Source organism: Atractosteus spatula, chromosome 9 (genome assembly GCF_055471065.1).
Source record: "Atractosteus spatula isolate fAtrSpa1 chromosome 9, fAtrSpa1.hap1, whole genome shotgun sequence".
Taxonomy (NCBI): Eukaryota; Metazoa; Chordata; class Actinopteri; order Semionotiformes; family Lepisosteidae; genus Atractosteus; species Atractosteus spatula.
Genome location: NC_142714.1, coordinates 41,466,797 through 41,493,169, shown reverse-complemented (window position 1 = coordinate 41,493,169; position 26,373 = coordinate 41,466,797). Strand labels below are relative to the sequence as shown.

The window sequence follows — 26,373 nt, the reverse complement described above, 5'->3', positions numbered from 1 at the left end:
TTTGTAAATTTTAAGCTCGTGTTTTCAAATAAAAGCATACTCCCTTTATATTGCGTCTCCACTTTCTCTTCTTAATTTGGTTTGAATAAAAAACAAATTTTACAACGCCCTATACAATGGACGGAGTACGTCATTTATAGAAGAATTCCACTTAGATAGATAGATAAGACTTTATTAAACACTTATTCTGTTTTTCTTAATTCCACAGCCTATTTCATGCGTTTTCTTTGCAAAAATATTTTTATTACAGCTCGTAAAGTATATGCAATACATACAATTCAATACATGTTACTAATGTGCATAGAATCCCATTTCTAGACATTGGCTTCTATGGGCCATTTGAGATGTGAAAACACTCTTCTCTGGCCTCCAAAGACCTTCAGCATTTCCATCTACTATTTTTACATTTCAACAGTTCAATGATTGGGGTGGGATTGTTCACCCCCTGCTCATTTTAATGTATACTAGGTGAGGTCTTGACCAGTAGCAGAACCATTGTTAGGTATTATCTGAATTATCATAATGCCTCAAACTCTCAGGACAGCCTGTTGCTGGTAGACAAAAGTGAGACCTTCAGTGGCACACTGTAGAACAAGAGAAATATCTTACGATACCAAATTGCTATAATTAACAAAGCTTTCCAAATAATTTTAAACACAGTGCTGAACAGTGTCCAGATACCTGCTCCTGTTTGTCGAATGTTGTTTTGTATTATTATATCGTATTGTTCTATTACTGTCGTACTGTATGTTATATGATCATATGCTTTTGATGTGCAAGGCACATTCCTTTAGGGCCAATAAAAATGAATTCATTCAGTTACCCTAAAACTAATTGATTTTAGTAATCTGACTTGCTTAACACAGTCTTACTACGGCGCCAAGCAATGACGTTTCAAAGAAAGCAAGATGCACTCCCTCTTACACATCAGTATTGTAAGGGATGTTAATTTGTCCCTTTAAAAAACACAGACACATGTCATCACTCCTTTCTTTCTATTGGTTGCTAAGAAGTTTGAAAATTCTAATTGCTCCTCCCCTTGACAACGGCATCTTAGAGAATCGCTGATTGGGCGTGCTGTGGAGTCCTCAGCCTATCAGGACAAACAATAGGTTTTCGTGTGGACTTTGCAAAACGCTGGCTTTTGATAACCAAGCGCTCAATAGCAGTAATCAAATCTATCAATTTTTCTGCAAAAAGTGCTATTTTATTTTCTTTTTTGGTGTTTTGTGTTGTTGAAGCTATTAAAGGCACTCGTAAGGTACCAAAGGGTCTTCAAAGGAAGGTAAGGATTTTATTATATTAGTGTTTTTTTTCTCGGTTGAGGTTTTGTTTGAAAGAGCATTGTGTGACTTTTTCATGCACACAATTACTATTAATAATCTGTCATGATGCTTAGTTTTCTGTTTGCAGGGTTTTTTTGCTCTGAAGCTCATGAACAGTTGATATGAGCATATGTGTGAGAGATCCTTTTCCTCGGTGGTCCAGCGTTGTCAATACTTCGTGTAAACATGCCGAAATGCTAGGTTGGTTGGTAACAAAACTCTGGCAATACAGTCGCTTAAGCTTGGGTGAAGATCGCATCTCTTTTTTTTCCTCAGGAGCCTGAGATTCTGGTGCTTTCCTTTGCTAAACCTTCAGTTTTATTTACCGTGACGGGGTGCACAAATGCTCTTTACTCGTCCTTTTCCAAACGAAAAATCTTTGAAGGCACGTACCATTTTCCGGATAGGCAACATGCAAAAGGTTTACATTTTGGACCGTTTCCAATTTTTACAACACCCAGATGCTATCTGCGATAGGCTAGGGCAGTTTCTATCTGCACAACAGCTTTTAAATGTCATGTGCGCAGTAGCACTGCGGCCACTTTTCACGAAAAGCCTTTCTTTCTGCAGAAAGCTTTTGCTTTGAACTCTGGTGACAGAAGTAGCTAAAGATGCCCTTTTCGAGAGGTAGAAAGCAGGCGACCTCCAAATTGCCCCACTTGAGAGGAAAGGGACCTGCGATGGAGAATGCTCTACACAAACAGGTATGTAATCCCGATTTTGATTTTGTCCACAAGGGTGAAAGTCGATGTATAATTGGAAAACTAAAACCCACAAATGCTACTCTGTTAGACAAGTCAGACAAGGAAAGCTTTAGAATAAAACGCGAAGCAACAATGTTCTGTATGTAGTGTGCAAAACTAGAACGTGGAGCAGTTATCGCGGGAATGTGTTTTACAGCACGGTATAGTCGAAGAAATGTAAAATGAAGTGGACTAGTGCTTGCGATTTTGGCTTCTACTTATCATAGGTAGTATTGTTTGCTGCCGCCTTTGTTCACTTAATGGTCAGTCCGACAGACATTGCCTCCAGCTACAGCCGGTGTTCTTGGACATCTTAATCAATCCGAATGTCATCAATAACGCAGTGTTATCATTTTGACAATGTGTAGTCTGCACTGTCAAAAATGTGAAGAAAAGAAAACCCTAGTCAGTACTTAACTACAAATTATGGGGAAAATTAATACTTTTACAGCACTGTGTCTGAAGTGTAGTGAATAGATGGTTACAAATGGTGTAGGGATGTAACCCTGGCGTCCTGGCCAAATTTCCCATTAGCCCTTACCAGTCATGGCCTCCTAATAATCCCCATCTATGAATTGGCTTCATTACACTGCTCTCCTCCCCACTGATAGCTAATGTGTGGTGAGCGTTCTGGCACACTATGGCTGCCGTCGCATCATCCAGGTGGATGCTGTGCATTGGTGGTGGTGGAGGGGAGTCCCCATTACCTGTAAAGCACTTTGAGTGGAGTGTCCAGGAAAACGCTATATAAGTGTAAGCGATTAATAAATGGTGGGTTATAAAAATGGTGAAAACCAGGAACTGAATGAGCATTTAAGTAAATTGGTGAAATAACCCCCAGCTTGTAAGTGATTTCTGCAATATACCCAAGCAGTTGGTATCATTAGAGGCACCTGAATTCTTTGTTCTCTGGCACAGCTTTAGTGAGAGGAGTAATAATCCAGGCACACGTGGTTGGACAGATATTTTTTACAATGACACAAACTACATCACACAACAAAACATACAACACAAGTTTCTCTTTGTACAGTATTTACTGTACGTTAGGCGTTTCAGAGGTCTAACATTCTGGTCACCCAGAAAACCCCAGACTGCTACTAATCATTAAACTCTTAATGCCTTCAGAGGTCATATAAGAGAGAAGCTGTTTTCTAACTAAATGCAAAGGAACCTGCAGTTAAATCTCTCTCTCTCCTATATCCCTATCCATAAAAATGCACCCTAAGCAGGGAAGATGTTTCTAGCTGAGGTATCTTTTACCCAGGAAACCCAAGTTCCCTAAAAACACAGAAAAGCATGCTCTTTCTAGCAAGGTCCAAATACTTAGCTCCAGTCAGGTTTGATATGATCAAGAGGTAAGGGCTCTCGCCTGGCGCAAGCTTCAAGTCCTAACTCCTCCGGACTCCTCTCTTCTCCTTGCTGCCTGTTCCTTGTTTCTTCCTCCTCTCCCTCTTTTTTCATGTGATCTTATATTGTGTCTCTGTACTGCTCCTTGCCGGTCATTAATCCACAACTTCCCTAGGTATACTAAGGTAAACTTTATAATTGTTTCTGCTCAAGGCCCACCCCCAGACCTCAGCAAACATCCTCTCTCCTTTGAAGTTAGAAGTGTTTGCTATTCCAAGCATCACAAACTTTATCTAAAATCTACGAGACACCTCTGTCACCTTAAGCTTTAACAATGTTTAAGTGTTTATCAAAGTCATTGCTTTATATGTAAATTATGTGTTTTATGCGTTAGCAATTTAATTTATTAATGTTTGGGACTTCCTCTATTTTTATGTTTTATATTGTTTTGCCCCATGAGGGGTCCTCACCATCTCTGGGAAAGACTTCTTAGTCTTTCAGAGGGTGCACAGAGCTATCTCTTGCAATGCACAGTGGCATTGTTGACTATTGCCATGAATGCATTAAGGCTTCCTTGGAGGAACTGTCCTACTGTGCTACTCCTCATGTTTGAGTTTTGAGCTCTTTCTTAAGTCTTGGAGCAACGGAGTGCGAGTGGGATTATTGTGATTGAAAGGTTATTGGCAATAATGGGTCTCAAAACCCCTTCCTGGTGGGCCTGGCATCTGCTGGTGTTTCTTCCAACCCATGTCATCAAATTGTGCAAGGCCCTTAACCCCACCTGCTCCAGGGGCGCTGTACAATGGCTGACCCTGCGCTCCGACCCCAAGCTTCTCTCCCTGTCTGTGTGTATCATGGAGAGCAAGTTGGGGTATGCGAAAAGACGAATTCCTGATACAATTATTATTGGCTAATAAAGTGATCTTATCTTACACTAATGTAAACCAGAGGGCACCAGGCCCTGGTCTAGTACCTGAAGAGCTAGCTGGAGGCTATTGATCTTCTCCATGTCATTATACTTCCTTGTCTTATGAATCTGCAACTGATGGAAATTGTTCCAGAATGCCCTTTTGTGGTTGTAATCCAGTTATTTATTGCTTTCACTGAAGGAGGAAGGTACCCAGGTGAAGCGTTCGCCTTCATCTCCTCAGGGGGCCCCCAAAAAGAGGTCTGCATTTGTGGATATTACAAATGTAAGTATTTTATTTAAAGTGGCATATGTTCTTAAATGTCTTTTCCTGTTGGCGTTCCCAGATCTCGTTTAGTAATTCCCTTTTGCACTAAGAAAGGGAAAGATAGATACTTTATTGATCCCGTGAGGGAAATTGCAGTGCAACAGCAGCTTTACACAGACAACACAGCCACAGTGTAACGAATGATACAATAATAATAATAATAATAATAGTACAATACATACAATACAATCAGTACAGTGAGGGGTGCACTAAAAGAGTTACTCACAGTCCAGACACACAAAGAACAAACTAGAACAGAACAGTATGCAGAAAAATCGTATAACGCATATGAATATAAATATAGATATGAATATAAATGTATTGCACGGGTCCCTGGCATATATTGCACAAAAAACGGTTGTAAAGAATGAGGAACATGGGGGGGGGGCAGTTTTCAACCAGCTGATTTTTTTTCCCCCTCTGTTAGGCCAGCAAAGGTCTGCCAGCCCAGAACAAGAAGAAAGAGCCTGTGAAATCCTCTGTCAAGAAGAAAGAGAAAAATACTGTTGCTGCCAAAAATGAGGCTAATCTCAAGAAGTAAGATGCATTTCTTCAAGGTGTTTCTCTTTAATAAGAACTTAGGTCATAGTTGTTCACAGTTGCAAGGATGCATTTAGAGGATTTATAGCTTTTTACTACTAGGTGTATAGGTTTTCAGTTGAGAGGATTGAGGAACCTTCTACAAGAGTTCTGTATGAAGATGCAGAAGATGTATGAAGTCGCTGCTGCTTTTTTTGCTGTGTGATACAGAATTTCTTGGAATGTTGATCTTGAATTGTGCCGGTACTTTTCTGTAGCTGTAATATTCGATCAAAAATCTAATGAAATATATTTGATTATCTTGACATCTTTGAGGACCATTTGCACTTTAGAACACGGGCATATTTGTGTTTAAATGCGGTAAATATATGCCCACATATAGTCCATCACTCATTCAGTTGATAATTTACCTCAAGTTTCAGAGTTAATGTAAGATGTCTGTTGCTAAAGATGGCAATAAACAAGCTTTAAGCAACCGCATTTATAGAGCAGTTAAGTCAACAGTACAATGCTTTAATTTGCTGCTGTCAGTTCAATTGCTTCTTATATTTTGAATAATTGGACACTTTTCAGATTAACAGTTTTAATAAAGAGCCACCTTTATCTTCACACTGTAAAATGCAGCATTCTTGGGGACACAAGCAGACAACTTTTTAAAAGTGGCAATCTCTCTTAAAAGCCAGATTTTGGAATATTGTTTGTATTTAAAAGGTCGTGCTTCTTGATACATGATGCACCACAGAGGATTCTCTTCCTATCACGTTCAATGCAATGGACCATTATGACGTAAAATTCAGAGTTTAGTGAAATTTTACCCTGAAAAAGACAATTGTGATATGATCATTTCTTAAAAAGGTTACCGACTCTTTAAAGCAAGCCTGTGATCAGCTGTGTAGAAAGAACAGGAAATGCAGGGCAATTTAAATGCATTTGGTATGAACTTGAACTTTCCACAGGTCCTAGTCTGAAGGTTCTTTCACAGGATGGCAGGAGCGTTGTGGTTGACACACAAGCAAAATTAATAGAGACACTTCCATTTACTTAAAGTTCCACAGTGATGTGTTCTGAGTTTTCCATATTTTTCAGTTTTTTTCCATATTTTGTGAGGTGTTTTACAGAAGTTGTACCAAGATTAAATAAACATTTACTCAGTTTGTGTGTGACGTTTTTCCTAAACATCCTGTAACGTATTTTTTAAACTGTTTAAATCTTGTATAACATGGAAGAACTTTATTTTTAATGTGTATTTCACTTGTGATCTTGATCTCCAGATCCGGCTCAATCACCCCTGAAGAGAAGCCAGAGAAACCACAGGAGAAGAAAGCCATCGAGAAGAAGGCAGTGAAGCCCCAGGTTGAAGAACAGTGTTCACAGGTATGCAGATGTTTCTGAAGGTAGTTGTGATAACCTGATAATGTATACTCTGTTCTCAATATATGTTTGTCATTTCAAGAAGATAAAACAGTGCAGACATTTTCAAAATTACTGAGCAATGTATTTCCAATAGATCCTCAAGCATTAAGATGGTCGTTTCAGTTACTACTCAAATGTTAACTAATTGCTTCTCGCTGTGGGTCTTGCACCATTGGCACATAGATGCTAAAGGGGCCTGTAGTACAGAAGGAATGATTTTGTAGTTGTTAACACAGGTGTGGAAATTCTTGGTTGTCTGATATTGTATCCTTCCCTGATAAAAGCAAGCTGTCTCCCGTCAGATTCCAGAGGAATTTGACATCGATAAGGACCACCTGCACGACAGCTTCATGACGGCAGAGTATGCTAAAGACATCTTTGACTACCTCAAGGCCCGAGAGGTGAGTTATTAAATTGTCATTTGATCACAATGTCTTTTTTTCCCCCCAGTTGCCAGTGACTGCTTTTATGACCCCTCCAATATGGAATCGCCAGTTGTTAATTAAGTGTGAAACTGCGCGCTGGTGAGTTCTTCACCTTTGAGCACACTGCCAGTCTCGCAGGGCTCACAGGAGTTGTATAGCTCTTGCCAATGTTCCTGTATGTTCACAGCTGTGCAGCCTGCTAAGGAGTCTCTGGCTCAGAGCTGTGAAATTGGAAATATTTTTTTAAAATGGGCAAACTCAGTTACAGTAGGTTGTGGACATTACACTTAAAATGAGCATCTTTCATTTTCTAGATGTTTGCAAGCCAGCTCCATTGCACTTGTACTGTATGTTGGCTGAAATGATGGTTTAATACTGCTTTTGATAGCCAGAAGGTTTAATGTGTTTTTAAATGTGTGAAAAGTCATAAGCTCATCAGGAAGAGAGCACTGCCTCTTTTTGCAACATGTTCATGCATAGCTTTATATAAAACTTGAACCTTTTGTGTCTTCCTCCCATATACTATGCCTTTTAAGAGAAATCGTTTGAAATAGTTTCAAACTGCTATTTAATTTTTTAGCTACCCAATTATATTAATGTGACAGACTTGCTGTTAGTAAACGAGGTGTCAGTGTCTACGGAGACTCCTAATGGTTCTGTTGTGGCACAGCTGGATCCAGAGTCCTGAGTTCTGCGGGACATTACACTAGCAAATGGGAGTAGCAGACCATTTAATGTATTGAAAAGTAAAGAGAATCTTCCTAGATTTAGCTATAGTGGATATACTAATTTATATAGCTTCTACTTTGCAGGAGAAGTTTATCCTTCAGAATTATATGGACAAACAGCCTGACCTCAACAGAGAGATGCGATCCATTTTAGTGGACTGGATGGTCGAAGTTCAAGTGAGTGCATGAGTTTTCATTCCACTGGATGCTTCTGGTTTGGGTTAGAGCTGTTGCTGGAGAGTGTCGCAAGTGGAGCAGTGGTGCTGGAGAGTGGAGCAAGACTGTATGCAACAGGGAAGGGTTTTGGACTCTATCCTGCAGTGTTAATAAGAGTCGAAGATGTCATAATGCCGGATACTCATTGCCTGTTGTTGTCTTCAGGAGAATTTTGAGCTGAACCATGAGACACTGTACCTGGCAGTGAAGCTGGCTGATCACTACCTGTCTCATACTGTGTCTGCAAGAGAGACTTTGCAGCTCATTGGTTCCACCACCATGCTGATCGCATCCAAATTTGAGGTAAAAGAACGTCTATTTTAAGGGCTTTGAAGGGCAGCTGCTGGAGAGGCCTGTCTGTTTTCATATTCTACCTGCTTCTGGTGTGCCTGATTTTTTTGCTCACGTGTAACCTGGGGCTAGACCATTACTGCATGCCATACAGTTTACAGATTAATATGAGATCTGCAGATTGAGTTGTTCTTGCATCAGATTGGAAGACTGACTTCCTACTGATAGGCAATAGTCATCTCCTGTGCAGCACCAAGTGTATTGAACTTGTTGCCCAAATCCATTTTTATAAGCTAGGATTTGTCAGACTCAATTAACTAGAAAATATTTTTTTTAGTGTTTGGACTAGTTTGCTAGGCCTTTTTACTTGTGTATCACACGTGCTGTTATATACTGACCTGTTTCTTGAAAGCACTCTTGGATCTTTGTGAACAGTTCAGTAGTCAGACAATTGCAGCACATATGTGCTTTGCTTGTACGATATCTCCATATTTGCTGCTGCTAGTGAATGTGCTAATGGCATTTTTGGACCTATACTCACTGTGATGAGTACTTTCACCATGTTGGCAGCGTTGTCCGTCTCTGTGCCTGAACATTTACTGGTCCTGTTGTGAAATTTAGTAATCTTTAGTAATATTCTCTGCAGCATGAGTGTACCTGAAACAAGTGCTCCTTGATTCACATTATAGGTGGTCATCAGACTAACAACGTTTCTTAGTGTGGCCCAAGCAACGCCCAATACAGGAACTTGAGTCTCTGTTTAGCCAAAGATCTGTGATTTCTGAATTTTTCTTGGCTCTACCAGGTGAGAGATGCTCTCAGATGTCTAATGTAAAATGATTATATAGAGACCAATTCATGTGGCAGAACAACTACATGGAGGATTTTAGTTTGAACCCATAGCTCCTACTACACCACACTGGTGCTTAGTGTGACCAGACTGTTACAAGACAGAGCACCTGTAGACAGTGTAATCCTTTTTTTTTAAGCCCAACACTTGCCTTTCAGGCACCTCCTGGGGCAGACTAACCCACAGTGCCCTCTCCACATTCTCACAGGAACGCTGTCCGCCTTGTGTGGATGACTTCCTGTACATCTGTGATGATGCCTACAAGAGGGAGGAGCTAATTGCTATGGAGATGGACGTTCTACAGACGCTCAAGTTTGATATCAATATTCCGGTGGCGTACCGCTTCTTAAGGAGATATGCCAAGGTACGGTGTTGTCTGAACTGGCAGGGTTTGGGGATTTTTTTGTACTTTAGATGTACTAAAGGGATCGAATTCTGGCTCTGTACTACTTTTATGGAATTGGTCAAAATCTCCTTAGTTATGGTAAAATACTGTGTACAGATGTTTATGATCACTCTACCGAATACTAGGTGTCCAACAACGGAGAAGGAAGATAAAAGTGTGGTCTTGTCCTCAGTTTAAAATGGAGTTTTCAGTTTTTGGGGAAAAAAAATTCTAATAAGGAGTTCACATCCATCTCTTTCCCTGAATTTCACCCTATTGGTAAACAAATCCCTTACTTTAGGTTTCCATAAAAGGTTCATTTTGTAAAGCACTAATTCTATCTTATTTTTATAACTGCAGTGTAGATGAGAACATTGGTGTAGTGGTTTCATTACAGTCTATCCTGCACAGGAGAAATAAACCCTGTAATTTTAAAAATGTTGTAAGCATACCAAATTCTTTGGTGTCTCACCATTTAAACTTGTTTTCTTTCATGACCAATATTTATAATTTTACTTTCTATATATTAACATTTTTTGCTGTAGGGTTACTTTACTGATGAGTAACAGGAGAATAGTACAGTACCTAGGTTATGGCATAAATTTTCCAAAGGGATCCAGAATTTTAAAGTTTCTTTATGGTTCCTTTTATGGTATTTTTTAATGTTCAGCTTGTAGAGTGGTCCCTGAAGGTTTCTGAACTTTCAGAACATCTTTCTTGTCTCCAAGAAATGGTCAGGACTCGACTTTCCTTAGTATTTTGTTTATGGCTGCCCAAAGAGTGTGTAGTTTACTTCCATTTACTGTGAGCATTCCTGTGCTGTGTGGGGTTTGGCCTGATGACAATGGAAATGAAATGATGCTGATTTCCTACTTAAAGATTGTTTTCCCCCTCCCCACCCCTCCTCAGTGTGTCCAAGCTGACATGGAGACCCTGACGCTGGCGCGATACATCTGCGAGCTGACGCTGCAGGAGTTGGAGTTCGTGCCCGAGAGGGCGTCTCAGCTGGCCTCTGCGTGCCTGCTTCTGGCCCTACACATGAAAGACCTGGGTGGATGGGTGAGCACAAGTCCTCCAGGAGCACTGGGAAAACACTGAAACGCAAAACCTTGACTGCATAATTTCAGCACTTTGCATAAAACTAGCAGAAGAGATGCCAGTACCTAGTTGCATGAGTATTTGATCTAATCTGTTGTAACTTAAACATTAATTAAGATGAAGTCTTAGTGCAATATAATGGAGATTTTCCTGAAGTCACTTCTAAGTACTATATGTGCCACTGAGTTGGCTGTTTTAGAAACCAAAAAGAAAAAGGTATTTTAATGGAAGATGAATTTTTTTCTTGCTGTTTTATTCCTGATATTCAAAGGCCTAGTCCTGTAAATGCCTCGAATAAAGGCAGGATAACTTGGCCTGGTTAAAATGGACTTGTACAGATTAAATTAGTCAGGTGAGATCTTTTCTTGAACACGTGTGGGGTTAAAAAAAACATTGGCAGGACCTTAATATTTGACACTACACCCTTTGCCTAAAGTATAATGTTTAGGTGCCAACGTGTAAGCAAATTAGGTTTTGGTGGTTTGAAAATGTGAGGTTTTAATCTTTGATCCCTGTTTCTTTATTTGAGCTAATTTTAAAAGGTTAGTGGAAACCCTAACTGATTGTGTTCAACAGTCCTTAGGATAAATAAAACACCTCCATTCTATTCTCTATACTCTACCACTGGAACTTAAGTATGGCTTTATAGCAGAAAAACACTAGTTTGTAAACTACCCTGCTTAGTCAAATTATATCTATATTCCATTTCTCCCTTGATCATTTCATTTTTCCTTTCATATATCTTTTATTACTCTCTGCCCTGAATAAAAATGCCCTTTTCTAATAGTCTTTTGTTGTTAATCTAAAGTAATGGATCCATGTTTGCTCTTTTTTTCCCATCAATCCAGTTTAATGACTCATTTTTAGTGGGGCCAGCAGGGGGCCCTCACCCTGCGGTCTATGTGGGTCGTAATGCCCCAGTATAGTGACGGGGACACTATACTGTAAACAGGCGCCGTCCTTTGGATGAGATGTAAAACCGAGGTCCTGACTTTCTGTGGTCATTAAAATCCCAGGGCGTTTCTCAAAAAGAGTAGGGGTGTAACCCTGGCATCCTGGCCAAATTTCCCATTGGCCCTTTCCAATCATGGCCTCCTAATAATCCCCATCTATGAATTGGCTTCATTAGTCTGCTCTCCTCCCCACTGATGTGTGGTGAGCGTTCTGGCGCACTATGGCTGCCGTCACATCATCTGGGTGGATGCTGCACATTGGGGGTGGTGGAGGGGAGTCCCCATTAGCTGTAAAGCGCTTTGAGTGGAGTGTCCAGAAAAACACTATATAAGTGTAAGCAATTATAATAATAGTTTTGCAGACTGGGGTGCAAGCGGCCTGTGTCCTGACTGTGGTTCTCATTTCAGACGCCAATCCTGCAGTATCACACGGGCTACACACTGGCTGACCTGGTTCCTCTGGTTAAGAGACTAAACTTCTTACTCACCTACCCAACAGATGACAAGCTGAAATCTGTCAGAAGCAAATACTCGCACAAGTAAGTCTGTTTAATCTGTGGGAACATACAAAAGGTCACAAACGAGAGGAGAGAATTCAGCCTTTCTAGACAATTTACTAGTTTGTACTTTATTGACCCAGGTGTCTTGTACTTCTGTTTCCTGAGGAAAGCCAGCATATCAGTTTCAGTCAAATGGCTGGGCAGCTCTTTCCACACTCCTACAGCCTAAACTTGCCAATTTAAGATGGCAAGACTGTCAAAGACAGCTGGCATGTAAATGTGTAAAATTACTTCTTGAGAGCTGTAAAAGTTCTGGAGCTCCAACTCATCTGATAAGCCTTAATTTTGCTTTTTTGTTTCAAATAAAAAGTCATCAGATGGTAAACCATGAAATACAGTTAATAATTAATGTGTATATTTGTTTTTCCATCTTTTACAGATTAAATCACCAGTAATTTATATGCATTGGTCTTTAGTGTTGACTCCAACCAATGCCCACACATGTTGCCAACAGCAGCATTAAAAAGGTTATAGCAGAAATGTAGAGATACTGCACTAAAAGATCACTGGCAACAGTATAATATGAAACTTTGGCAACACCTTAATAAATTCAATGTTGTCATAATAGCTGCTCTCCAATTAGATCTTGAGATTTGCTAAGGTGGCATCACTAAACAGGTTTCTAATTACTATTTAGTTCTTTGGAAACCCTCTTTTTAGCCAATACTACTAGTTCTTTGTGTGTCTGTAACTGAGAAACATTTTGGCCAGAGCTGATGGGGTTTGAAGGGGAGACTCAAGAACCGTGTTAAAATCTTGGCATGAAGTTAACTGATTTTTATGAATCCTGTAGGGTGTTCTTTGAAGTAGCGAAGATCAAGACTCTGGACATGATGCAACTGCATGAGGCTTTGTGCTGACCTTAACTTCAGAGCTTTGTTGCTGCAGCAATGGGGAAAAATGTAAAATATGCAAAACATGTATATATTTGTATCTATTTTATTTTGTATGTACTGTATTTTACCATTATGTAAAGAAAAGGCGTTTGTTAATTAGCTCAATTCATATTCCCCTGTTAATTTTAATATCAGGATAGTAAGATTCTTTTCTAATGTTCATTTTATAACTCATGACAATAAGACACTGATAATTAAACTAGGAAAACTGGTGTTGGATTATCATCTTTTTAAAAAACTTGTAAAGATGGCGCCTGCTTACTTCATTTTTTTTAGCCCCCATATCATTCCTAGTTTTGTTCTATTGAAGGGTTTGTCATTGAATCAGTTCACCTTTTGAGACTCCTTCCCTCCAGGTGTAGAAAATGTTACTTTATGGTCTTTCTTAGCTCTCCCTGCTGATTGGTTTGTGAAATTCAGGCTCCTCACAATAGAGCTAAATTAGTTTAGAAAGGTTGTAGCCAAATCTTGAGGTAAAGCTGAATTAATACATGGATGCAAAGACCAGATGAAGACCTTGAACCTTGTCAGAAAATAATTTGTGAAGTAATTGCATCACTCTTAAAAGGGGAATTATGATGTTGAGCAGTGCAGTTCTGGAGAATGACAAGATTTTCTACATTACGGATGGGTATCCTTATCAAGCAAACCATTTGACTTCAGCAAAAAAGAGCTTTCCAATCCTGGAGAAGCTCTATGCCCCCTTAAGACAGTGCTGGATATTGGTTAGGTTCTTGTGTGAATAGAAGCTTCTTGGTTTGTTGAAAGTTATTGTATATCTGCTAAATTGTAATTGTGTATGTTTTTGCTTAAAAAAAACTTGTGAATGTGAGAAATGTACATATATTAATATAAGTTGTTAAACTATTTTTGAGAATTGTTAGAGAACTTTAGATCTTAAAGGATAAATCCCTGCATAAATCTATGTATGACTAATACATTAAAAGTTACTGTGGATGTGAGCTTTTTGTATTTTTGTCTTTTTTCAGAGTGCATTTGTCTGCTTATTGGATTAGTTTGTGATGACCTAAGAGCCTCATCTTTAAGAGCTCTGTGGTTTTTTAACAGATCTCAGTGGTTCATGTTTCTTAGCTGATTGTAACACTACACTGCTGTTTGGAGATAGACACAAATTCACAAAGGGCCTATATAGAAATATAGACCCTTTGCAAATTGAGGTATGTTTTTTTTTTTTAGAAGTGGAAAGACCCGAAGTCAGTTGAGGTTGGCAGAAATGAGTTTAAATGTGGTGTAGTGTTAGTGTAATCATGGAACCTGGCAGGTCTGGGTTCTGATCCAGCCAAAGTTCTCCATAATAGGCTATCAAAGATTTCATTTTATTATAGTTTTAAAAAATATTTTAGCTATTAATATATTGTAAGTGGTATGACCTCTAGCTATTGATAGTCCATCAACGGCCCACCTGTTATGGGCTGTTTAGTTGGAAACATGGAAGCAAATTCTTAATTAGCAAGTTGAGTAGAGACAGCATAATGTTCAGTTGGAAATGAGGACTGAATGCAGAACAAAATCAAAACGAGCAATTACCAGGATCAGTTAGCACCGGTGATGAAACACCCAGCTGGAACAAAAAACTGGACACGGTGGTCTCTTCAAGAGTAGATTTCAAGGGGACACAACATTTAGCCTCACTTGGAAGGATGTGCATTAAACAGACTGGCGCTGGGATCACAACAGTTTTTAATAGGATTCTTTGCAATACTTTCTTTCTAATTATTGACACCCCAGTAAGAATGTAGTTTGTAGATGTGTAAACAGTCATGAACAGCAAAATTGTGTCACTTTAGAGAGAGACACTGAAACTCTGAGCCTTTGGAGCAAAATGGCAAAATAAGCAAAATCATATCTATTCTATACATTAGGCCATTTTTTTTCAATGCACTGAATATTGGGTTCCAGGAGAAACTTTTGTCTTGGGAAGGTTTTGATTTACAAAGGCAGAATAAGACATACTTGGGTATCATGCTGGCTTTGCTGTCCTGTATTGGTATTAAACTGATCACATTTATGGTTTAATGTAAAATGCCATCTTTTTCCACACTATTAATCCTCCCACTAACAGACTGCAATGGGGTTTGGCAAATTAGGTGTTTTGCTATTTGACCTTTGTTAACTTAAATATTTTTTGATGGTGTATAGGGAAATAAACTATCCAAATGCCTACAAAAAAATACAAGCAGCCCTGTGTGTGAAGCCTTAAAACAAGGTCTTCACTTTTTTAGTATGAATCATGTTGATATATAGGAAAGGCGATCCTTGAAGGATCTTGAGCCCTTTAACCACAGCTTAGCAATGTAGTTCTTGTTAAAAGAGAACCTGCTCCAACACTATACAATTGTTTAATGCTCGTTTCTACATGGTCTTGTCGATTAAAAGCTCAGTGATGAAAATGGTTCACATGCGAAACGTTTGAGAAGTGGAACACTTTAAAATGCTCTACTGATGTGGCTACAGAAAGATGCTGAACAAAAGGTTCACTTCTGTTAAGGGTTCATATTTTTCTGATCGCTCAAGGCCATGCAGTGTATCTATACTGGAAGTATACACATTAACATGAACTGCACAAAAGTGATGTATTGTTAATGTAGCTGTACTGTATGCAGCCTGAAATAAAGAGGCCCTTTTGAAAAAAAAAAGAAGATAATACTGTTGGCTGTCTTGCATCCAGGACTAAAGTGCAAGGTGAGTAATTTCTTTGCAATGCACAAAACACAATTCTGTTGACACAGCCTTGTTGTGCCTTTGACACACACACGGGCTTGGCACCAATGTACTGTACAGAAATTTAACAAAAGCACAAGTGTGATGTACAGGTAAGAGCACAAAATTGTGACGTTCACCATGAGAGGTTGGGGAAGGTGTAGAAGCCATGCAGGAGTCTGGTCACAGTACAACAAGACTAGGAGGCCCAGCTTCTCTCAGAGGCCTTTTCCACACACAATAATGACATGTTCCACATACTCTTTGAGATATTTATCCTTCTGGCAGGTCTGGAGTGTTTTCAATCTCACAGCTATGCTAAAATCAGTTCCTCTCCTTTCGCTTTCAGCTCATTCTCAACGTGTAGCTGGCCTTCCAATAAAAAAACAAAAACAAAACACCATTGTACATTGTCAGGCCTTAGCCAAGGGCTCAGGAAAGCACATTCATCAGAAAGTCTACAAGCAGGGGAGACATCAGGATTCGGAAATACCTCCCCCCCCCCCCAGTCTCACTCCCATTCAGCAACACTTGAATGGGTTCAGCGCGCTCGTTCTGGGATAGAAAGAATAAATGATGATGCTCTGCCCTTTGTTCTTAACGCATCCCTCGCAGAGGAAAGAAGACCAGCTTGTAGCGGAGTGAATCCCTCCAGGATCGCCGCATTGTTCTGGTCAGATGGATGTGGTAATCTCCTTAATTCCCTGAAGGATTCGCTTCATGTGACCCACCTTTGTTATCCCAAGATCCTACAGGATAAACACAAATAATGAAAGTTATTTTACAATACCAATTTTACAGGCTTCCTTTTAAAGACCCTGGAGACTGGAGACTTGTATTGTAATTTAACTTCTTTCAGTGTTGGGTTGCAAGGTTGGCTCTGCTCTAAGAGGTTTAGTGCTTTGCTTGATCAAGTTTCAAATGACCAAGTCATCTCTATCATCATGATAAAGTTTGGTTTATCATTCCGATTTCCCAATGGAATTATAGTTTAGAAATGTTAAAAAAGTCTGCTGTTGGAGTTCTTTAACTTTTATATAACAATATAATATTTGTGAAATTGTTATTGAAAGCAACAGGTGATCTACTGTGCAATGAGTGAAAGTGAATGAGATGAATGGGGGATATCTGAAAGCAACGTCTCCAATGAATGAGCCCCCTGCTGTTGTCTTTATTGTACAACAGCCACGTGTACTGTATGGTCTATTTATATTGAGGTGTGTGGATTTGATGGGTGATACAATATTACCATATTTACAATTCAGGATTTAAAACAGAAAGTTTATTCTAAATCATGAATAAACAGCTGATATAATTCTCACTTGTTTATCGAATATCTCTTGCAAGAGTATTATGCTAGTAACAGCCCACTTTTCTATTTTTATTTTTTGATCTTGGAGAAGGATTTGTCCAAAAACCAGAGCGTGTTGTCGTGTTTCAGAAATATGGAACAAGCAGAAAGCTTGAATTGGCAACATGCAAATAAGCAACACAGAATTACTGATCGAGGCAAGTACATTTCGGTGCCTTAAAGGCTTTCAGAAATACAAGTCATGAATGACTTGCCAAATGTTTCACTTGGCTTTTAGTGCAGAGAAAGGTTGCAAATTGAACAAGACAGGAATGAAAGCAATGCAACAAACATTACAAAATGTATAACTACAGACAGCTTTAATTCAGGGTAATGAGTAGCATCATGAAAACCGCTTTCAGGATGCAAGAGGTCTTCAGCCAGAGATAAACCCCTAATATCATCTTGGAAAAACTGGCAGATGGTGGTAGAGAGGAGGGGTGATAGGGTGTAATAATAATGAGATTTATTGTGCTCAGACAATCACTCTGCCAATACGTAGAGTGATTAGGCCCTTAATCACTCTGCGTTTGCAGGAAGTGACAATTACAGTGGTGCCCTGTGTAGTCATTTTATTAAGGACTATTCTAATGTAGGATTAATGCCTGACAACACTCCCACACAGAGCTCTGTGGCTACAATTCTTGGTATTTACTATTATTACTGAATGTATGGGTACTGCATTGTCATTTTTCTGGATTTGAAGCCAGTCCTTCCACATCACACTGATGTGCTGTCCTTTGACATGCTGTACTGAATTTCTATAATACCTGTAGTGTCATTTCTATCAAAGCACTGCAAAAGGGTGGATAGGAAAGGGCAGCATGTTCAGTGTAAATTAATTGGGATACTGACTTCAATGTTGGCTGCAGTGCAGGGTCTTACTTTAAGAACGAGGACTCGGATTGAAAAGGTTCAACTCCGCAACGCTGAGCTGTTGAGCTGTGCTCATCTCTCGCTGCAAGGTCAACAGAGCCTGAGAGGAGAGTTAGTGCTGAGTAGAACAACAGCTTATCTCTCACTGACGTCACTGCAAGCTACTTCCAAAACCTCAATTAAATTAGCAGAGGTCGAACGTGTTTCTTCAGCTTACAGAGTTTAAGAACAAGAATTTTTAGTAAGAGATGTGTCCCATTTCAGTTGGGTTTTAAAACAATTAAGCCAGGGTGCAACTGTGGAGACAATCCCAAATATTTTAGACTAATGAAAATCCCTCAATGAGCAAACAATTAATCTTTTGCTCAAGAAATGAGGGGATTTCAGATTTCCAAAATGGTTTTCTTGCACAAAGGAGCATTCTTGAGCAATTGCTCAGCAAAACAGATCAAATCGATAGAAGTGAAGCCGTTTATTTTCAAAACTTTCTTTGCTCCAGCTCAAAGACATAAGACACAGAGTGAGGTTGAAACAGACACAGTTGAGTCAGAATTTTGCCTAGTGGTGGGCAGGGCACAAGGGAGAGATTCTTGTGGTGTTAAATTATCTCATTGTGTTTTTCTAAAATGACAAAATTCCTGTTTATTCCCAACTACACTTTTAAGTTTTTTTTCTGGTTTTGTAAAATTCCCACTCTCTCAAATGAACAAGGAAGTAAGATCTTGTAACCATTCTTTGTAATTGTACTGTGAATTTTTAATTAACGGCACATTTTGCAAATTAAGCAGAACAACCATTGATTAGTACTTCCAAAGGGTTTGTTGTGAAGACCTTATCATGACATTAGAATATTTATTTGAGGTAAAAGATGTTTACTATTTTAGTAAAAATGAATACCTATGACAATGTACCTACTATCAGCCAGCAAGTCTCATTTCAGTTTTAAAGAAGGTGGATTAATATGTTGGCCACAGTGAAATTGTAATAACAGCTTCCTTTTCTCTTGGATGCCATGGCAACACACAGCACAAGTGTAGGAGGTGTGTCTGTTCAGCCCCACTCCACACTGACAACACGAGTTTCCCTGTCTTGTACCTTGAGGTCTCGTCTCTCGAGGAGAACCAATTCGGACCCCTGGATGTCATGGCGGACAAATATGTCTTTGTATTCCCCTAACCCAATGGAATCCAGCCAAGCTGCTACTTCCTCTGTGCGCCACTTCTCCACTTGCAAAAGGAAAGGCAGGAAAAAAAACACAAAAAAAAACAAACAGAAAAGCACATAGCACAATATGCAGTAACACACCAGACATCAACAGGAGGAGGCAGAGACTGACGGGGGAGCAAAAGCACACCAGCTGGACAACAACAGGGCTCAGGCGCCCCACAGGGACACAAGGCGGACTCTGCCTTTGTTTCAGCTCATTTCCAGATTGACAGGTTAATGCTGACATGTCAATTCTGCTGGAAAAAATGATCCTATGTTGCCTCAATCTGAAAATTTACATCTTTCATGTGGAATCAGAAGGTACCCATGCCACACTGGACAAAAAATATATACTGTATACCGCTAACTTATTGTCTTTGTCATTTTCAGTGACTTCAACTGACAGGCTTTCTCTGGCTCTCTCTGTCACACAACTGAAAAAACAGCCCACAAATCAAATATGGTTTGTCATTAAAAAGATCTGGTCATCTGGTCATCACATCTGGGCATTATTCTCGCAAACAATGTGGGCTCCCAAAAGCCGAGTGGCGATTAGCCCTGAAACCCGTCCCACCCCCACACATACAGTACAGTACACACACTTTATTCTTGACTTATTCAAGTCCAAACAGAAACACTATTGGTAATAATGTTTTCAGCAGTATTAACCATTTTGGTGTGTGGCAGGTGTGAAATGTACTGTAAATGAAGCTAAGACATTGAAAAGAGCAATCAGTGTTAGCTTGTAGAATATGAAGAAAAATACACATTGAGGCTCAATTCCTATTGTTTAGTGCCTTCTACTGTAACCAAGGAACACAACGAAAGCTTGTGGATTCTCAGCTTATTCCCCAAATACAAGCTCTTTATCTTAAAAGGTGCTGTAATTCAGGTAACCAGAAGGTATAAACTTGCAAAATTGAATGAGTCAAAATTAATAGAGAGCTGGCAATTTTGATGGAGGTAACTGCCAAATAAAAAAAATCTGAATTTACAAAAAGACAAACATCAAGTACAGTAAATATGTCTTCAGTTTTTGGATTAATCTTGGCGTTAAACACAAAATCAAATAAAACAAGACCACAGAATCCCATGTCATGCTCTTACCAGGCAGAGAGCTGTTGGATTTTTGTTTGTGGAGTTTTTCTCTGTCCTTCTTTGCCTTGGGTATGATTTTCAGCTTGATGCTGCTCTTACTGTTGTTCCTGGTGGTCTCCTGAAAAAAACAATGAGATAGGGATAAGGGCCAGCATGACAGGATGAGTGGTTCAATCTTTAGATGATCATTTTGCCACCCTCTGCTGATTTCACCTGGGTGCTCGAAGCTTTTTCCTATTTTTACTTTATGATATGTTGTATTTGTACAGATTTCATGTCATAGTAAATTTCAAGCTGTTTTAGCCACATTAAAGTCTACTTCAGTAATTGCGGTTCTCCAGAGCTCATATGGAAGTATGGAGCATTCTGGTTCTCTTCTTATCAAACCTTTACAATTATGTGTATTGCAAAAGGAAAAAAAGGAATATGTCGATGAATAGTCATATATACATATTTTTGTCACATGACTTCTAATTACACCTTACTCAGTCCAGTTACTTAAACATTAAATGGTAATGAAACATGCTAGAATGCTGGGAAATCCTGTGCAGCTTGGGAAAGCAGTCTAAAGAATTGTCAAATTCTTTGATGGTGCATAAATACACTGACTAATACTTGTAAAAAAGTCATTCACCTCTAAAGAGCAATATTGTTCAGTGGTTCAGATCGCCATACAGATAATTCAAGTTGCTATCTTTGCAATGAAATATTTCACTCATTTTGCATTAATGATACAAGAAATACATCTTTTATTGCCTTGGATTATTGAGCAGACACGCCGGAGACGTTACATTTAGTGACAGACCATTTTATTACTATCAGAGATGGAATTATTAGTGTGATTTTAATTACTGTTGTTCATTTTGTATTTTGTTTGGCAAGAAAACATGATTCTACAAGAGGCATCTCCAATCCTGGTCCTAAAGACCCACCACACCTGCTGGTTTTTGTTTCACCTGATCCCTCAGTTAAATAATTGAACCTCTAACAGACCCGATCATAGGCTTAATTTCAACTGCGAAGGAAAAAAAACAACTTACACAATGTTCCAACCAAGCAACCTGTTCATTGAAGTAAAGAGCTCAGATGCAAAGAAAACCAGAAGCTGTGTGTGTCCCCAGCACCCGGATTGGGAACCCACATCGATAGCAAAAGCAATCCCAAACGACTTATGAAGCCTTTCAAATTGCTTGAAATGTATATGTATATTCTAAATTGGATTGTAGCTTTACAGCTTATTTTTATAGCATGCCATGTCGTTCTCCATTTTGTGCAATGGAAAGGTGACAGAAGTGAAATAGTTTTGGGGGTGCCCCTCATGTCACCCAGGTTCAGTCCTTGAAACAGTTTATGTCATAAGATGTAATGATATGAGTGTTAGAGAGTCTGATTCTCAGGGGGCCGGAAGAGAGAGTTTTAGGGTGCTCTGGCAAACAGACCTCATCGGTGCAGTTGACGATGTGTGCGATCCAGTGCACGTCTCCCAGTTTCTGAAGCTCGCTGCTCATACTGTTCAGGGCAGAGTGCAGCTCCTCCTCCTGCGGAGACTCCATCTGCTGCAAGGTTGAGATGAACGTGTTACAGGACATGTGGGTTCCCAAAAGCCAAAAGCTGAGAGGCGATCAGCCCTGAAACCTGTCCCGCCCCCCACACATTGAGTACACACACTTTCTTCTTTACTTATTCAAGTCCAGGCAGAAACACTATTGGTAATACTGTTTTCAGCACAACAAATCCTGGTCAGAAGGTTCTCAAAAATTAAGTCAGGACACCAGTGTGATTAAAAAACCCCAAACTAAATCCATATTATGTAATCAGACCATATAATAAATTGCTTCTCTTTCTATTGCACACTGTGCAAAAGATAGTGCTATGGAATCCTTTGTGACTAAAAGTACTAAACAAATACAAGACATGATTACAGACTATGTATGAGGAATAATAATTATTATGTTGTGGATAACCGTGTGTATTTTCCATGCAAAAAGCTTTACAGTAATTCATCATATGATTACATAATCATTAAGAGAGCGTCTGAAAACTGGAGAAATTTCAACTCCCACTTGTAGTTTTCATTCGGAACAAAGAATTCAGTATTAAATAACCTGAGTCTGAAATGACCAAATGTAGTTATGGACTACAAAACAAAGGAAAATTGATGGATAAATGAACTGAAAGAGCAAGAGGTGCAATGGATACACGACTTGCCTAAATAGCTTCCTATTGATTTTTTTAAAAATAATTTTACAATGACAGAATACAGATATTATTATGAAAGATATGAGGTGATACATCTACACAGAGACACAGAACTCATCAATTATGGCAGTAAGCGCTGAAACCTTAAATGAGTTCTGTCCACACACATGGCTTAAGTTTGCAATGGGCCTGGTCTGACCCAGGCCAAAGACACAGAATTGTAAGGCCACAGGCAACAAGACAGTCGTGTACTGAAGTACTGAAGCAGCCCCGGAGAAGTGACAGGTACAGTATGACCTTACCAGTAACTTTCCATCCAGCAACATTTTAGTTTCCAGCTGTAGCGCTTTGACACTGTTTACAATGTCAACCGCAGTGTTTCGGCTGATGAACTGCAGGAACACAAAAAGATGTATATATATATAAAAAGTGGATCCCTGGCAGTGATGTTTCTTTGCTTGCTTTTAATCGTCAGATTTGATGTTTGCCCCCTCCGCACACCGCAGTTAAGCTAGTCTTTATTTTCATTTACATTGAACAAACTGAAAGATTGTATTTATTTGCTTGAAGCCAACTTCTGTTCTGACTGGGTTCAGAACAAAATCTTTAAAAATTAGTGCAGGAAAAAAAAAATGTTTCAAGTTGTCTAAATGTAACTATAATATTAGGATCAATATTCTGATTTTGATCAGGTCAGGATTCTTGACTTGGAGCTGGAAGCTTGTGAGTTCAAATCTCAGGCGAGATACTACCGGTATAGCCTTAAGCAAGCTATTTCACCTAAATTATTCTAGCAAAATACCCAGCTGTACAAGTAGGTACAAATGTAATTTGCTTTGGGTAAAAGCCAACAAAGTTGTTCAGTAATTTCAGTAAAAAATAATAATTTTTGATTGACAACGCTATCTCTTTTGAATAACATTCATTTATCCTAATTAGTGTATACAGATGCCATTTCTTTAATTAATTTATTCACTTGAAGCCTTAGCTACCTCTTGCAAGGTTGAATGAGGTTTCTATAAAGAAAAGCTATTGGTGTTTAATTATAGCATTTTAACCAGCAATATGTATTCTAATTGATAAATTGGCGAATAAGAGTTTTGGTGATGGAGAGAGCAGTAAGTTAATTACAATGTTTTTTTTATCTAGTTCTTCTTCAAAATGATAGCTACTGCAAGTTTGTAACAAGTTTGTAAGTTTGTAAGGGAGGGGATAATATTAATCTATCTTAGCTGTTTTTTCATAGGTGCTTATGTAAAGAAATATATTGTTGCAATTTATACAGGCTGGAAGTATCCAGTTGCTCTTTGATGATACAATAAAAACAGTATTGCATAAGACATGTTAAGACGAAGAGGAACGTCCTTTGCAATGCCACTTTATAGCATTGAGTGAGTAGGTCTCAGGAAATTTTTCCTGCTCTATGTATCCTCTGTCCTCAGCTAAATGTAGACGTGTGCAGATAAAGTCCCTCCACACCTCTGTTACAGAATTTGACTTCATAATAGCACTTCATCAGCAGTCCAGCACACAAGGTTATACAGTTCTGTTCTTGGATGAGAAAGGTGTGGCAGAGCCAATGTTATTTCAATGATGCTTCTACCACATTGCCTAGGACTGAAGCAGACCAGACCAGTATAACCCACATGTACTGAAGCAACTCAATAGCAACAATAAGGACTGAAGGGGTTCTGTTCACAATGATTATAATTAAGACTTATTTATGACTTAAGCAAATCTATTTCTGTTTTGTACCTTTACTGTTGTGCAACTTCGTAACTTAGAATTAAGGAGGACAGAACTCAAGCCTCGCAAGTCAAGCTAAAACAAGACAAGGTGGGCTTGCTTTTCATTGGCCTACTTCAGAATTCTATTAACTGGACTCTAGATACAGCATCCCAGAAGATAAGGAGGCAGTGGGCTGAAGCTGTTGAGCAGCTGGCCCAATTATAATTGTAGTTTTTCTGGGTTTATGTTAGTTATGGTCAGCACACTAGCACTGGGATACACAATGCTAATTCTTGGGTTAGCTGGATGGGCTCACCGGATGCCAATCTGCTTATTTTCAATGGAGCTTAAGCTGGTAGCTTACCTCGGGGAAGCTGGATTTGTTGGAGAAAGCCTCGCTCAGAATGAGAGCACTGGCGTTGACAGCATGTGCCAGCTCCTGCTCAACGATTTTGTGTGTCTTTGCAGCTTCCCGGATTCTACAGACAAAACAAAAACATTCTCGCTTATTCCCGAGCGTTTCTATTAAACAGCAGTTACAAAAATATCTAGTAAAACCTACTGTATAAGCAGTTCTTGAAGCTCATACTGTACAGTCTCCTGTTTTTTTAAATCTGCCTACCCTTCAGGTGCCTGAAAGCAAAAACTGTGGCAGAAGCCTTTTTGCTCTCAACAGAGAGCTGCCATTAAGTGAAGAGCTTGTCATTTGCAACTGGCAGGAGAGTGAAGGATTTTATTGAGGTCGGAGAGCGAAACCATAAAAATCCCCTGAAACAAGGTTGGGGAGCCTCAATTTAGGAAGTTATCTTCAGAAAATCATCTGAAAATTTTGATTTCAATCTTTTATTTCAATTTAGGAAATTAAAATCAGCATTAGGATTTGCTTTGCTCCTGAGTATTTTGGTTGTGATGCAATCATTTCTTCTGATCTCCCCATTTGATGCTAAAATGTTGCAGTGTGTATGTATCACCCACTCTTGGCTTTGGGCAAATACACAGATTCTGGATTTTTTTGCTTGTTTGTCCAAAAGGGTAACAAATCCCATAGAGACATGATATGAGACCTAGGAAAAGCCTCTTGATTCAGATTGCCCTGGCGATGCTGCGACTGACATCATTGGCATCAGTACATGGAAAGGCTATCTGACTGCTGTGGAGGAATTTGTAGGCATACAGTAAGGGCTGTATGACCACATGGGCAGAGTGGCAGTGGAGAGATATGTAGATATAGGGGCTGTCTGACTAATTGTTCAGAGGGGCAGTGCAGAGATATGTAGATATAGGGGCTATCCTGGGGCAGAGGTGCTGGGCAACAGCCTGGGTGGAGGGGTTGTCTGACCTGTTGATCAGGGTGTCTGCCTCCTGGCCCAGCTGCTGCACAAGCACAAACTCCTCCTCTGTCAGGTACTCCATGGACTGCTGGGAGTTGAGTCTTGGCCTCGACGGTCGGTAACCGTCACACTTCCTCTTGTCCTCCCATGACTTCAGGGTGCTCTCAAAGGCCTGTGTCAATTTGAGAACAAATTTAAAAAAAAATCATGTAGTATGAGAAAATGGGGACGAGAGAAAGCAGTTGTCAAATATCTTCATAGCAGCATAACGATCTAGAAGCACTTCTTGAATTTAAGTAAGGTGCTATAATCCTTATTATCCTGATCTGCAAAACAGATGTTAGAGCTAATGACATTTTTTTTAATCTCAGCTCAGCTCTACACATGCACTGTCTTTGTCATCTCCTGCTTTCTGGTTCACACAGGTAGAGTAACTGTTTTCTGAACTGCACATTGGGAAGTAACTCTTCAGCGGCATCTTCTAGGTGCCATTTATTTGACTTCAGCTGGGCTCTTTAGCTGTTTGCTCCTCCAGGCCCTTGTGGAACCTGATCCTACCCTGTCTCTTGTGAGCATCTGGGCACGGTTCTTGTGGATGATCTTGACGATTCCTGGGGGCTGAATCCAGGCTTCGCCATCCACTTGCACAGGAACCCCTTCGTCTCCCAGGATGGTTATCTTCACTGCTCGGCACTGTCAGAAAACACAGGAGTCAACAGGGTGACGAACAGCTGAAGCCCCACTTGTTTGCACACGGGCAGGCGGACCACACTTTCCTTTCTTCGCATAGTGGCCAGCAACCATATCACTCTGAAACTCACAACTGGCAACCCACTGAAGCTAAGCTGGTGTGAGCCT

The 26,373-nt window shown here is 39.6% G+C and overlaps 2 protein-coding genes across 4 annotated transcripts in view; one reads left to right on the top strand and one right to left on the bottom strand.

Moving 5' to 3' along the window:
• Positions 1–1,899: 1,899 nt before the first annotated feature.
• Positions 1,900–13,050, top strand: ccnb3 (cyclin B3). Its single transcript, XM_088925594.1, has 11 exons — positions 1,900–2,029; positions 4,525–4,608; positions 5,078–5,187; positions 6,462–6,564; positions 6,906–7,004; positions 7,841–7,933; positions 8,138–8,275; positions 9,322–9,477; positions 10,408–10,557; positions 11,958–12,088; positions 12,903–13,050. The coding sequence occupies exons 1-11, from the start codon at positions 1,937–1,939 to the stop codon at positions 12,967–12,969; spliced, it is 1,224 nt and encodes a 407-aa protein (XP_088781720.1). The 5' UTR covers positions 1,900–1,936; the 3' UTR covers positions 12,970–13,050.
• Positions 13,051–14,689: 1,639 nt separating this feature from the next.
• LOC148828577 (diacylglycerol kinase eta) overlaps positions 14,690–26,373 on the bottom strand; it is an 84,479-nt gene continuing 72,795 nt past the window's right edge. For 2 of the 3 annotated variants that reach the window (XM_088925942.1, XM_088925941.1), the window contains exons 23-30: positions 26,074–26,208; positions 25,524–25,687; positions 24,549–24,663; positions 22,759–22,848; positions 21,697–21,813; positions 20,267–20,375; positions 19,049–19,179; positions 14,690–16,475 (exon numbers count right to left, since the gene is read on the bottom strand). In XM_088925942.1, the coding sequence (XP_088782068.1) occupies positions 16,401–16,475; positions 19,049–19,179; positions 20,267–20,375; positions 21,697–21,813; positions 22,759–22,848; positions 24,549–24,663; positions 25,524–25,687; positions 26,074–26,208 (936 nt within the window). In that variant the 3' untranslated portion in view covers positions 14,690–16,400. The remainder of the gene's footprint in view (positions 16,476–19,048; positions 19,180–20,266; positions 20,376–21,696; positions 21,814–22,758; positions 22,849–24,548; positions 24,664–25,523; positions 25,688–26,073; positions 26,209–26,373) is intronic. The other variant, XM_088925943.1, reaches the window with a different exon arrangement.

Coding starts and splice junctions, on each gene's coding strand:
- ccnb3 (XM_088925594.1), top strand. CDS start 1,937: ATGCCCTTTTCGAGAGGTAGAAAGCAGGCGACCTCCAAATTGCCCCAC. Junction 4,609..5,077: donor CATTTGTGGATATTACAAAT/GTAAGTATTTTA, acceptor CCCCTCTGTTAG/GCCAGCAAAGGTCTGCCAGC. Junction 5,188..6,461: donor AATGAGGCTAATCTCAAGAA/GTAAGATGCATT, acceptor CTTGATCTCCAG/ATCCGGCTCAATCACCCCTG.